Source organism: Agelaius tricolor, unplaced genomic scaffold (genome assembly GCF_023055355.1).
Source record: "Agelaius tricolor isolate 1412-34295 unplaced genomic scaffold, bAgeTri1.0.p SCAF_15, whole genome shotgun sequence".
Lineage (NCBI taxonomy): Eukaryota > Metazoa > Chordata > Aves > Passeriformes > Icteridae > Agelaius > Agelaius tricolor.
Window position 1 is genome coordinate 12,613,464 of NW_027269275.1, and position 12,591 is coordinate 12,626,054.

Sequence of the window (12,591 nt, forward strand, 5' to 3'; positions counted from 1 at the left end):
TGTTGCCACTGAGCCGGAAGGCAAGCAGCTAACAGCTTTGAGTGCTGGAGGCAGCATTTGTTACCCAAGCGACATTCCTCAGCTTACGCCATCCTACCTAATTGTTCCAGTCATTAGCTGGTGCCAAGAGCACCGCCTATTTACATGCGGTGTTTTAGAAAGTAACGCTCCGCACGCCGCAAGTGAATTCGGCTCCTTTGCTCGGACCGCGCTGTGAGGAAGTGTCACGGAGCGGGTCCGGGTCCGGAGCAGGACTGGGAGCGGAGCGGGCTCGGAGCGGGGCAGGCGCTGCCGGTGGCGGCGGGACCGACACGTGGCACCGCGCCCCGCGCGCGGCCCCGCCCTCCGCGCGCCGCTGGCCGCGCCCGATTGGGCGCCGAGCGCCGACTACAACTCCCGGCAGGCCCCGCGGCGCCGGGAGGGCGAGGCGGTCTCTCCCTCTCTCTCGGTCCCTCGGTGGCACGGGCGGCGGTCACGGGGTGCTGTCGGTGCCGTGACGTCACCGCGGGAGGGACGGACGGAGGACGCACGGACAGAAGGGGGAGGGCCCGGCGGGGCGGGCCGGGGCGGGGGGCGCTGCCCGGGGCGCGGCGCGGGGGCGGGTCCAGCCGCAGCCCGGAGTAGGCGCCCGCCCCCCCCGAGTGACAGAAGCGTCCGGGCACCGGAGCTCGCGCTGGGGCCGCAGCCGCCGCTCGCGCCGCCGCCCCGCCTCCGGCCCCTCCGCCGCCCGGTGTTATGCGGCGCTCCTGAGGGGCGAGCGCAGCCCGGCAGGACCCGGCGCGGCCCTGAGGGGCGACGGGGTCTCGCTGCGCCTCGCCGGCCAAACCCATGACTACGGCAAACTGCGGCGCCACCGACGAGTTCGACTTCAGGCTGATCTTCGGCGAGGACGGGCAGCCCGGCCCCGGGCCGCCGCTGGGGCCCGCAGGTGCGCCCCGGGGCCGGGGGGGTCGGTCGGGTTCTTGTTTTCCTCCGAACGAGGCGGGGAGGGCAGCGGGGACTGCGCCGGCCCCGCCGCTGCGGGAGGCGGCAGCCCGGGGGGAGCGGCGCCGTCCGTCCGTCCCTCAGGCCGCGGCCGCTTCCCGGCGCCGCTCCCGTTCCTCCCGCGGGACGCGGGGGCTCAGGAGCGACCGGCCGGGCCTCTCCCCGCCGTAACAACTTTCTTTGGGAAAAGAAACCCAAGAGCTCGCATCGTGCGGGAGGAGCCGCCCCGGGCGCGGTGGCGCCGGCGGGGAAAAGGCCCCGGGTTGGATCTGGTGGCCCCACGCCCCCCGAGCCCGGGGAGGGACCGGGCAGGGAACAGCAAAGTGTTAACGGGGCCGGAGCAGGGCAGCGCTCGGGCACTTGCGATGAAAAGTTTCAGCCGAAGTGTTCCCCGTATATAGAACATCCCAGTGTGTTCTGCAGACTTTGTGTACGTGTGCACGGGCGAGCACCGCGTGTTGAGATGTGATGGCTCTTTGGGTCCGTGTGTGCAAATGCACGCATACATATCGGAGTGCTTCCATTTTACTTTGTTTTGTAGTACTGGAGCCTGAAAATCCCGCTTTAAAATGCTCGTATTTCTTGAAACTGCAGAAAACAAAGTATTCCCTGTGAACTGTGGCGTGAAGAATCAATAAGGACCAGCTGTGCCTTGTTTAGCTGTACCAGAGTTTGATGGCTGCGTGCTTTATTTTCTAACGTACTTGAAATAAGTTTTGATTGGTAATGGGTTGTCTTATGTGCAAGTGTTAGATGATAAGATAGCTTGAAACACGGCTGTATCCAGGCTAAATGATGCAGCCATGTTGTTTGACTCGGTTGTCTGCCTAAGTTAATTTGAAAAAAATTTGTTTGATACAGTCTGTGTGAAAGCACTCAGGATTAACTCCTTAGAAAATCCCTAATTTTCTTGATGCTCAGATTTAATTTGCAAATTCGTTCAGATCAGGGAAGGCTTTGTCTATTTTCCATCTCAGTACAATAGCAGATGGTGTGTGTTGTGAAGGGGGCCTGAATTCTGCATAGATAAGTGCACTACAGTACCGTATGAAAACAATGGAAAACATGTGAATAAATGATAACAAAAATAATTTTGACACCCCCATTTCTATTATTTTGACATAAAACCGGTTGTCTAAACTATGTTCCTTTGTTGATGATAGATGAGAATGAGAGAACAAGTTTCTCAGAAAGCTGGAAATACTAGTGTGGTATCAACTCACTGTTATATTTGTATTTGGGTAGCAGTCCTTAATAAGCTGTTCAGATGTTACTCTGAATACAGAGAATTTTCCATGCTTGATAAGTCAAAACTATTCTTATGTCAAATTTAAAAATGTGATATTTGAACCATGAACTAGTTTGTTTGCTGTAGCACTCAGTAAGAAATTCTGCATCTGAACCTCAAGTAATTTTACTGTTTTGTAGAATTCTGGAGATGATCTTGCCTGCTGTGCACAGATGTGGCCTTCGGGGGAAAGGGTTAGAGTAGGACTCTGCCTTCATGTCCTCTGTTAAAAGTATTGCCAGAGCTCATCTGTTTATTCTGCCCATGGATTTTACACATGAAGAACTAGAATTCATATGAGAGGTCCCATATTGGAAATCTATTTTTTCCCTTACCCCTCCTCCAAATACATTAGATGAACAAAAAAAACCAAGTTCTTAGAGCTCCCTAAAGCATCTATTTCATAATCCCATATCACTTCCTTCAATGGTGGTGTCTGATGTGCTGCAAAGTAAGCATAAGGGTGTATGCTAATAATAAAACATGTAGGTCACAGGGAAAGTTGCTTAATTTGAAAGAAATATTACTAAAATTACTCAGTTTTCCATCATCATGGAGAACACCTAAAAACACATTCTGATCCTTCATGCTTTGTCTCTAAAAGTTTGAGACTGGCATTCTGATGAAGGAAGTGTCTGGTACAAAGTTCTTGTGCAAATAACATGGAAATCTATGTTAATTGTGTCTTTTATACTGAGACTACTCTAGTATTGTGAGGATTTTATATATGTATCTTTTATATATGTACACATGCGAGTATATACAGTTTCATATTTATATTTAACTGTATTTGTAATCAAGAGCAAGGAAAAGTGAGCTATTCTTTCATTTCCTTGAAATACTTTTGATATCTGAACTACTAAGAAAGTGCTAATGCCAGGCAGGAGATTACCCCTTTTATGATATTAAAAGAAGAGTAAGAGAAATTAAATCAGCTGGGATCTTTAGTTATTCCACAGAACATTTTCAGTGGGTTTCAGGATAGCAGGACTGACATTTGTAGGTTTGTGGGAAGTGGCAGGACTTGAGACCTCTGTTCTGCATTAGTGCTTCTTTGCTTCATCTGAAAGTTGTAGTTCCTGCTGCAGAGGAGAATGCATGAAGGAAGATGTGTGAAGATGCTTGCAATCCCCAGTGTAATACTGCAGTCTTTGCAGAATACTTGGATTGAAATTAAAAGGGATAGCCCATTCCCAGTAGGTTTTGAGTTGAGGTAGAAATTTCCTAAATTAAAAATTCTCAAAAGCTCTTCAGCTGCCTTCAAGTGGATGTTAGGTACTGAGCAAGAGTTCCTGCAAACTTGCTTTCTGTTTCTCTGTTTGTTCGGTGTTCTTATCCCAAAGAACAAAGAAATTGTCTCTTTGATTTTGTATTGTTAAGCACTAAAAGCATTTGGTACAGTTCTAGCTACAGTTCGTTCTTCATCTTTTTGTGACCAAGAAATTCAAGCCTCCATTTCCCAAAGTTAATGCTATAGATCACTCTGAAGTGAACCAAATATCTTTGCTTTGCTCTTTGTTGCAAAAGTTTGGGTAGCTGCAGTAGCATCCGATTGCATCGTGCCACCTTGTACCAGCTGCATTTGAAATGTCTGAGGCAGCCCGTGCTTTACAGATCGTTCAGGTCCTCCACAGTCTGCTAACAGAGATGTCACTGGCTTGCAGCTGGCAGTGACAGTGTTTGATGTGCCACCTGGTTTGGTCTTTTTGATGAAGGGACCTTTGGGATGTAATATGTGACACTTGAGTAATTGAATTAGCTGGAATGCTTTTGTAATGATGCCCCGATTCCCTTCACCACCAGCAGTTTTGCAATTCTATTCAGTGTAATTTTGGGGAATTTGTCTAGAATTTATTAGGCAATTAAACTGCATTGAGTTTTTCACACTGCTGAGAACACGTTATACTTTTTAAATGCCAAACTTCTCAAAATGAAAGCAAATGTGAGTTGCTGTAATATTTTCTGAAGTTTTATTTTAAGGGTTCATCTTCTCTTTAAAAGAATGAACTTTTCAAGGTAAAAGCTGTACTTGGAGTATATACTACTAAGCTGAGAGTTCGGGATCTTAAAGGGTTCTGTGTCTTGCAAAACTATTTCTTCCTGGTATGTGAAATCAGAACTAACTTAAAATTAGAGGCTGCAAACTGTTCAGTATGCAGAAGATGAAGAGTTACAGATGAGTTACTGATGCTGCTGTTCAGCCTCCTGCCTAAAATGCTCCTGTTATTTCTGATGAAGTATTATAAGAGCTAAAGAGGGGCCAATGTTTCGTTACCCCGTGAAACAGTAATATGAGTTTCACCTTAACTTCTACCTTTTGTTCTTGGATTATGAAGTAGAGAAGAAGTTAATATTTCCATGTAAATAATCTTCCCTGGTTGATTTTGTTTATTTGCTTTCCCACAATATGAATGCTTTAAAAGAACTGATCAAACTACCCTCCTTGGACTTCAGGTTCATAGTATTTATTTTATTTTATTGGAAACCGTGAAACAAGATGAAAACGGGTTCTTCATATTTCCTGTGACTTAACATTTGGTTAAGTAATACTATTTGGTGATCTTGTTACAAATGAATCTTATGATATCTCTTCTTTTCTTCTGAAGAGTATGAAAACATCCCAGGTCTGTGATGAATTTAGCAACTGTTCAGAAACCTCTGTGAGCTGCAGCCTCATTCTGCATAAGGATGCTGAGTTGGGATTTGTCTCTTTCATTGATTTACAAACTTCTACTCCTGTTCTCCTCTGAGATGTTTTTCCTTTCACTTAGAGCTGTTGGGTTATTGGTTTGTTACTGGATAACACGACTGAAATGCACATTTTGCTGAAGTGACTGTCAAAGTAATACCTGATCTTTTCTGAAGGTTTTTGTGTCAGACCTTTCTCTGTGACCATCCATGAGCTGCTTGGGCTGCTCAGCAGTTGTCTCCTGCCCACATACCAAGTGCTCTGAAGTGATGATGGGTGCTGGATTTTCCCTCAGCTAGGCAGAGCTCTCTTGTAGTGAAAACTGGCACTATGTATGTGTTATTTCATTTATGTGTGCCGTACAAGTCTTCAAACCATTGACTTATGACAAACACAACCACAATACTAGTCTTTATAGCTTTGCCTTCATCATTAATATATAAAGTATCCTTTTTCCCTTCCTAAATGTGCATTCATGACTGGTATTGCTGTCAGGGATTGTTGGTAGAGAGTAGAAAACAGTCAAAGCTGTTGATGAGAGTTTGCAGCATCGTTGAACTTTTTGTTCTTTTCCCTGAGGTTGTGATTAAAGTAAATAATCTTAAGAAAATCAAGTTGTGGTGGAAAAGAGAGAGTAGTCTTATAATTAGATTGAGTGGGAAATGAAGGGCTGGATGCTGGCAGTAGCTGTGAACTTACAGTGAGTTGACTGAGGATTGCTCTTGGTGAAATTTGATTTTGTGCTCAAAAGAGCTGGTCCAGAACTGTTGCAAAGTTGGCTTTCCCTAGCTGAGTAAGAGGAGCTTGTGAGACATCTTTTGAAGTCTGTTTACCAGGCTACCTTGCACACCTGTTTGTTTCACTTGAAGTTTTATTATTTTTAAAATTATTTTGATTCTATTTAGCTTTGGATGTCTATATGAATTGGTAGGAGAGAAAGTCTTTGCACAAGATGGTAACTGTGGTTAATATATATAATTTGAGCCATCCATCTAAATACAGCTGTCTGTGCTGGTCTGTTAACATTTGCTATACAAATGTTAAAAGAGTGCTCTGTGGTTAAGAATAGGATCAGCTGGTGCTACTCCAACAAAGGAATGAATGGATAAGTTACTTGAATCCATTTATTTTTTTCTCTTTTAGATATAAATGACACTTTCTAACAGAAATATTTATCTGATAACTGAGTATTAAATATATAGTGATAAACCACCACTTGCAGGAAATTGAGCTACTATCATTTTGTTTTACGAGCTGGGGGATGCTGGTATCTGCATTTAAAAGATTGACACACAGGGACACAATGCAAATCAGTCATATAGGCTGTGGTTATATAATCTGCTGATAGGGGGGAGGAGGGAAAACCAAACAGCTGCATCTGACCAAAACCAGAGGGTCTTGTGACTTCAAGATAGCTTAGAGAAACACTGAGGAAGGACCAAAGGAGAATGTGCACTAAAGTGGTATCAGTGGAGTCAAGAATTGCCTGGCAATTAAGAGTAAGAGATTAAGATGGTAATCCTGGCAAGCTGACATGTTTGAGTATGTTGTGATTTTTCACAGTATTCTGGATAAATTAAATCTTGCCTATTTGAATGAAGCTTGACCAGGATGAGACTATTCAGGGAAAACACCAAAATCTTTTCTGAGGTGTTGCAAAGCAGTTGTAGTTGCAGCTAATCTAATTTAATAACTTTTCTGTTTTGGGAGTATGGTTCTTTGATCACTACATAGTGCATTACTATGTCAGACTAGAGTCACTAGCTAGTGAGTCACTATGTATTGCAGGGATGTTATAAAGGTCCCCAGTTTGACAAAATGTCACTTATTTTGTTTGTGAATTCATAGTTGCACATCACTCTCTGTCCCCTTTCTTCCCAACTGAATTTTGGGTAGGGTGTAAATGAAAACAAATCCTGAGATTTGGGATGTGGGAGATGGTCAGGTCCAGGTCAGCATTTGGTCTAATGCTTTTGTCTTGCATATTTCTGAAAATAAAAAATTTCTTGCTGTTTCTCAAAGTAGTCCTCTGCTTAAAACACGATGATCCCATTACTTTGGTCTGTATTGTCCAGCTGGAAGCAGTTTGTCAGATGCCACCTGAAGTGTAGCCAGCTCTGTAATGTTGCTGTGAGTGAGAGAGAATAAACTGGAGTAGATGGGCCTGGGTCAATAGTAAGCAGCAGTGTGGCTGTTCACAGCAATAACGTAAATACGGGAGCTGTTGCCTCAAGCTGCCCTAGTGGGCCAGGGAAGTACGTGGAGCAGACTTGGCACAGAGCCCAGCCAGTAAAACAACATCCAAGTCCTTGCATTTGTCCAGGCATGCCATGGGGGTTCAAATGACAGTGGAATTCAAGATGAGTGAAATGATCAGTAAGGCTGAGTAAAACTGAGCAAGCTTATTAAGGAGGCAGCATTCTCTTCTACCTTTAGTACACCTATCTGTGAGTGCTGTTGTGAAATACTGGCAAAAGAGAACATTAAAAAATCATAGAACTGTTCAAAGTCATTCAGGGAAGATGAATTTGAATCTGAAGCACTGCAGGTCTGGTGGAAGGAGAGAAGAATGAACTTTCTGGGGATCTGACTACAAACCCATGACCTTTCAGCAGTAAAGTCATGAAAATAGAATTCTGTGTGTGGTTTGAGTTGGTATTGTGTGATGATTTTGGCGGGTTTTTGTAAAGCAGAAACAAAAACTTCATTTGAGGTTGCATGAAAGATGTTTGTAGGTAAAAACATGAGCTAGTACTTACCTAATTTATTAGTACCAAAAATGTGGTATCATATTATTTATATTAATATTTAGATTAATAGGAATTGCATCCTTAAAAATGGTCTCCCAGGCTGCACTTTGAAGATTAGTCATCACTTCTAAAAGTGAGAAATATTTTTAATATAGAAAAAATTCTTGAATGGAGTTGAATATTTTTGGTGTTTTCTGGTTTTTTTTTTTTTTTTAGCAGGTTGATGGAGAGGGTTAATGAAAGTCTTCATGTTTCAGTGGCTGCTAACATTGCTTTTTTTTGGGAACAAACGCTATGAGAAATGGTTTTTTAATCCCATATTTTAATGTTTTTAATGGTTTTGGAAAAAATTGAAGGATGAGTTAGACATCCTTTCAGAGGGGCAGTATTTGCTCTGTGCTAGAGAGGGAATGAAATTGTGACTGTCTGTAGTTGGGCCAGGGCAGAAGCTGTCACCTTTTAACTAAAGTTGTTGTACAGAGTAGCCCTCTGTATCTTCATAGCCAAAATGAAAGTGTGACAGAATGACAAACTGTTAATCCAATCATGTTGCATTTATTAACTGTTAGTGACAATGATTCACTGCTTTGATGGCTGCATAATGGCCTGTAATAATATCTGCAGTGATGTATAGCTGCTCATGTGTATCTTTAGATGCTTTCTAGAAGTTGTTCCCTAAGTCAAGGACACAAAGGAGATGAGGAGATTCAGTAACTGGTTACAAAAAGCTTTAGTAGTGTAATTTGGGATAACTGTATTCAAACAACAAGGCCATAAGGAAATACATTATTTAATCCAAAGAACTACTAAGAAAATCTGTCAACATTTTTTATTTTACACAGCTTCTTTAAATGACCTAAGTCTCTGTATTTCATCAGTGTAATTTGTCGTGTTTAGTCTTTTGAGAGCAAATGCTGCTGTCCTTCAAATTGCCAAGCTTTTTTTGCTGGAGGCAGGAGTTAGGCTGATGTACAGTATGTGGGGATACCTCCAGTCCTGCTGGAATAAACACAAGCCATTTAGGACTCTGGGAAGAGATGCAGTTACATGTGGCACAGTCATGAGGCATGCTAATATCACCACCTCTTTATTTTGGGGTGTCATTCTGAGCCTTGCTGAGAAAAATAGTATTTGTGCTCAGCTTTAGCCGCCTCTTTTTCATTTGGCTGAACTGTGTTTCTGCCTTTTACTGTATCAATCTAGCAAAGTGAATTCAAGGTGTTTCTGATTCTACATTCATGTGAGCAGATGGGAAAACAAGGCAGTTTCAGATTGTCATTCTGGCTCATTACAGTTCTTTGATGTACACAGCCTTTGAGTTGAATGCACCTGAAGTCCACTGCATTATAAAATATTGGTGAGAAGTTGTAAAAATTGATGGTTTGAAATACTGAGTTAACTACATGGTAGGAGTGCCTGCTGTGGAATGGTTTGCCCTCTGTCATGCAGGCAGCTGCAGCAGTACAGTGTAGTACAGTGTAATTTGGCTGAGGTGTGAAGAGTTCCCAAATGAGTTTGTTCAGATATTATTGATACCAGTTCTCAATCTCTGTGTCATGCTCTATTTGATATTCAGAAAGGGGATGCCCCCATTTCAGTCTCCCCTCCACTGTGTAACTGCTCCCCATTCAGACATCTTGCCTTGGCTGAGTGCTCTCCTTTTCTACCACTTTGCACAAAGACCCTGCTCTGTGTCACCGTACTCTCCTGTAAACTAAAATACAAATTTTCTTGCATGCTTCTGTCTGTTTTCTTTGATACAGCCCTACTTAACACCTTCTGATTTTGCAAGCTTGGTTTCTGCTCAGTGCTTGCTTCAGGACTGGAGCAGTGAACTGGCAGTGTCTCTGTATAGAGCAGCAGGTTGCTGTGAGCAAGGTCGTGTTAGAAGTCAGTTGGTGGTAAAGGCATCCATGTAGGAGTTAGGTGAATTAGGTGAGGATTTCAGTTCATTCTGTTTGAATGACTGGAGAGCCTTTTCATGGAGCCTGTTGGTTTTGCCTCCACAAAGGAAGAGTTGTGCATGGTAAATTGGCCCACAGTAGCAAGAATCTAGGCAAACCTGGCCTGCTGGCAATTACTACCCACGATTAATTCCCTTGTTCCCTTCACTTGGTATTTGCCTAATCTTCTCTCTTACCTTTATGCTCAGTCTATTTCCAGTGGGTCAGGCACAGCACACCAGTTTGGGAGTGATCAGGCTTCTCTCAGGTCTCACATCTACACATCTGAAATGCTCTGGGGTTGCAGGGCTGCAGTCCTTTTGCAGACTCTAACAGCTGATCATATAGAATAAGGGAGTTCATCTCCAGAACAGCAGTGTCAGATGGCTGCTCATACTGTGTGATAGTACCTGCTGTGCCCATGCACTGTGCTGTTTCCAAAAGGCTGTACACTAATATCTCTCCACTACTGGGTCATGCTGATTACCTTTGATCTGACAGTGAATGACAAATGAGACTTCATCAAACTGGAGGGCAGCAGCTTCTGTTTTGTCTACAAGGTTATTATGCAGTGAAATACAATGTGTTCTTGAATGATATAGCCACAGATTAAAAATAGGAACCAAAGAGGAGCCCACAGAAGTTGGAGGCTTCTGAAGCAAGAAGCAGATTTTTTTTAACCTGAGTATTAATGAATAATCCTTAAATACTGAACCAAAGGCTTTTTAAAGTTCTCATTTAAAGACATGCTTCATATCAAGCAGAGATAGCAGGAGAGCTGGAGAAGGCACAGGTATAAACACTGCTTAGCGCATCCGGTTGTTATTTTCTGTTTTGTAACTGAACTTAGAGTGACTAATTCTTGTTGAATCTTACAGTTACAAGTTTAATTCTTTACCTGCCTTGTACATAACCTTTTAGCAGTATATCTCAAAGCTGTTCTTTCCCTATTTGAAATTTAATTTCATTACTTCAGTGTGAAGCTGGATGTACACTAAGACAGCAGTTCTAGTTTAAATGCGTACCAGGCTGTGGCCTAAGGGTTTATTTAGTTGCATGTTATGTTTTTATTTGATAGTGAACACCTGCAGTTCCTGTCCTGGTTGCTTCTTTCCTCCCATGTCCTAAAGCTTGCCATTCTGTCAGTTGTATGTATACAGGTGTTAGTGCACTGTAAATATGATTGCCAAAATCATCTGTGTTAAAAGAACATCTCTTCTCAGTTCCCCTCCCCCTTGTGTGTGAAGGTGTGTGGGAGGGTGGTTGTTGCTCAAAAAACCTTAGTGTAGTTACACCCCAAGAGCCAGTATGTTCTTATTTTAGTCAGTGTCTGTTGTAAACATTTGATATGCTGGATTCTTCTCTTGTTTAAACTGCTGAAACTACTGCAGCTTCTTTATTCTTCTGTATTTCTACAAAGGATAATGAATTCTTATCCAGACTAGGATTGGAAAAGACTCCTGGATGAGCTCCCACTGTTGAGAAGGTTCTTTTTCTTCTACATTTCCAGTATACTTTGCTTAACAAAAGAAAATGAGTGAAATTGTGACTGGCACAACAGGACAGCTTCTGGCATACATGATTGACAAAAGTAAAATTCATTTTTATCCTTTTTTGAGTAATCTGACATGACCATGAAACAGAGCACAAAACCATCAAAGAGAGTAAACTGCTTCATAAAATGAGAGTTGTAAATCATCCCTTTCTGAAAACTTAAACCTGCAGTACTGCTTCATGTATTGCTAACTTTGGTCTAGAAGGATGTTTCCCCCTACTCCACCCTGCTACCTTAATTTTTTTTCACAATTTATTCTTTTTCAGTACCATATTTGGCTTGCTAGTCAGTTGTACTCCTTACAAACTAATACATTGCTATGTTTAAGTTTGAGGTTGTGGGATTTTTTAAGCTGATGTTTAAGCTTGTAGGAAGTGTTTCTGGAGAACTGATAGCTTGTAGTGGAAAACTGGAGTTAAATATCCAATTATAGAGCTTTAGTGCAATAGTGTACCTAGAAGAACTCTCATCAATTGCGTTTTTACATTTTACGAAAAATTATTGATTATTGACTTTTTTGTGTTCCTTAAGGGAACACAAATTAGTCAATAATCAATAGTTTTTCTTTTGTGTACTTAGTCTTAGTCTTAAGGATTAAGACTCCTCTTTCATCCCAAGAAATATATAAACTTGTGCAAACTTGCGGAGCAATGAAATAAAAAACCAGCCACATATGCTTTTTGTCCCTTTTTACAAATATTTTTGTAACCATTGTGTTCAGAAAGAGATAATGGTAACTGTCATGACAGAAGTGGAAAACAGAAGAGTTGGTCATTCTTTTTAAAGCTTGTGAGTGAGGCAGACTTGCCTGAGAACACACATGATGTCTGTGTCCATGTTCAGGTCTTTCCTCATGGTATTTAAAGGACTTGATTGCTGATCCTGTTTTCACAGTAGTAGTTTTATAAGACCTAGGTCAAGTTGCACTTTCTTCGTACCTTATAGCAGCTTCTATTGTCTGAAAATGTTTGTTTATGGCCTTGTAAACTTAGAATAATAAAACAGTTTGGGTAATTCTGGCACAGGGCTTGTGTTCAGACATTTGATAGTAATTGACCTTCCTTCTCTGGAGAAATCTGGCTGAGTGCACAGCTGCACATGTGCATGTGCCAGTACAACACTGGGGAGTGAGCAACTGGTGGGCAAGCATTGCTACTCCTGAATGTGCACTCTGATACAGCAAGTAGCAAGCAAAATGTACTTTAGAAGCAGTTGTTCTGGACATTATTTAATTATATTCCCCAGTTCGACAGCTTATGTTGAAGTGTAGTTAGCAGCTTAGTAAGGGATGAGCCAGCATTGTTTTAATGCTGAACAGGAGCTTCTGTACACAAGGCTGTTTCCAGACAGTAGCAAATGTACATTCAAAATGAGCAACCTTC

The 12,591-nt window shown here is 42.4% G+C and overlaps 1 protein-coding gene across 3 annotated transcripts in view; it reads left to right on the forward strand.

Moving 5' to 3' along the window:
- The first annotated feature begins 511 nt into the window (after positions 1-511).
- Positions 512-12,591, forward strand: part of NFATC3 (nuclear factor of activated T cells 3) — a 63,862-nt gene continuing 51,782 nt past the window's right edge. For 2 of the 3 annotated variants that reach the window (XM_071440422.1, XM_071440425.1), the window contains exon 1: positions 513-928. In XM_071440422.1, coding sequence (XP_071296523.1) covers positions 829-928 — 100 coding nt within the window. In that variant the 5' untranslated portion in view covers positions 513-828. Of the gene's footprint in view, positions 929-12,591 lie in introns of all 3 variants that reach the window. The other variant, XM_071440424.1, reaches the window with a different exon arrangement.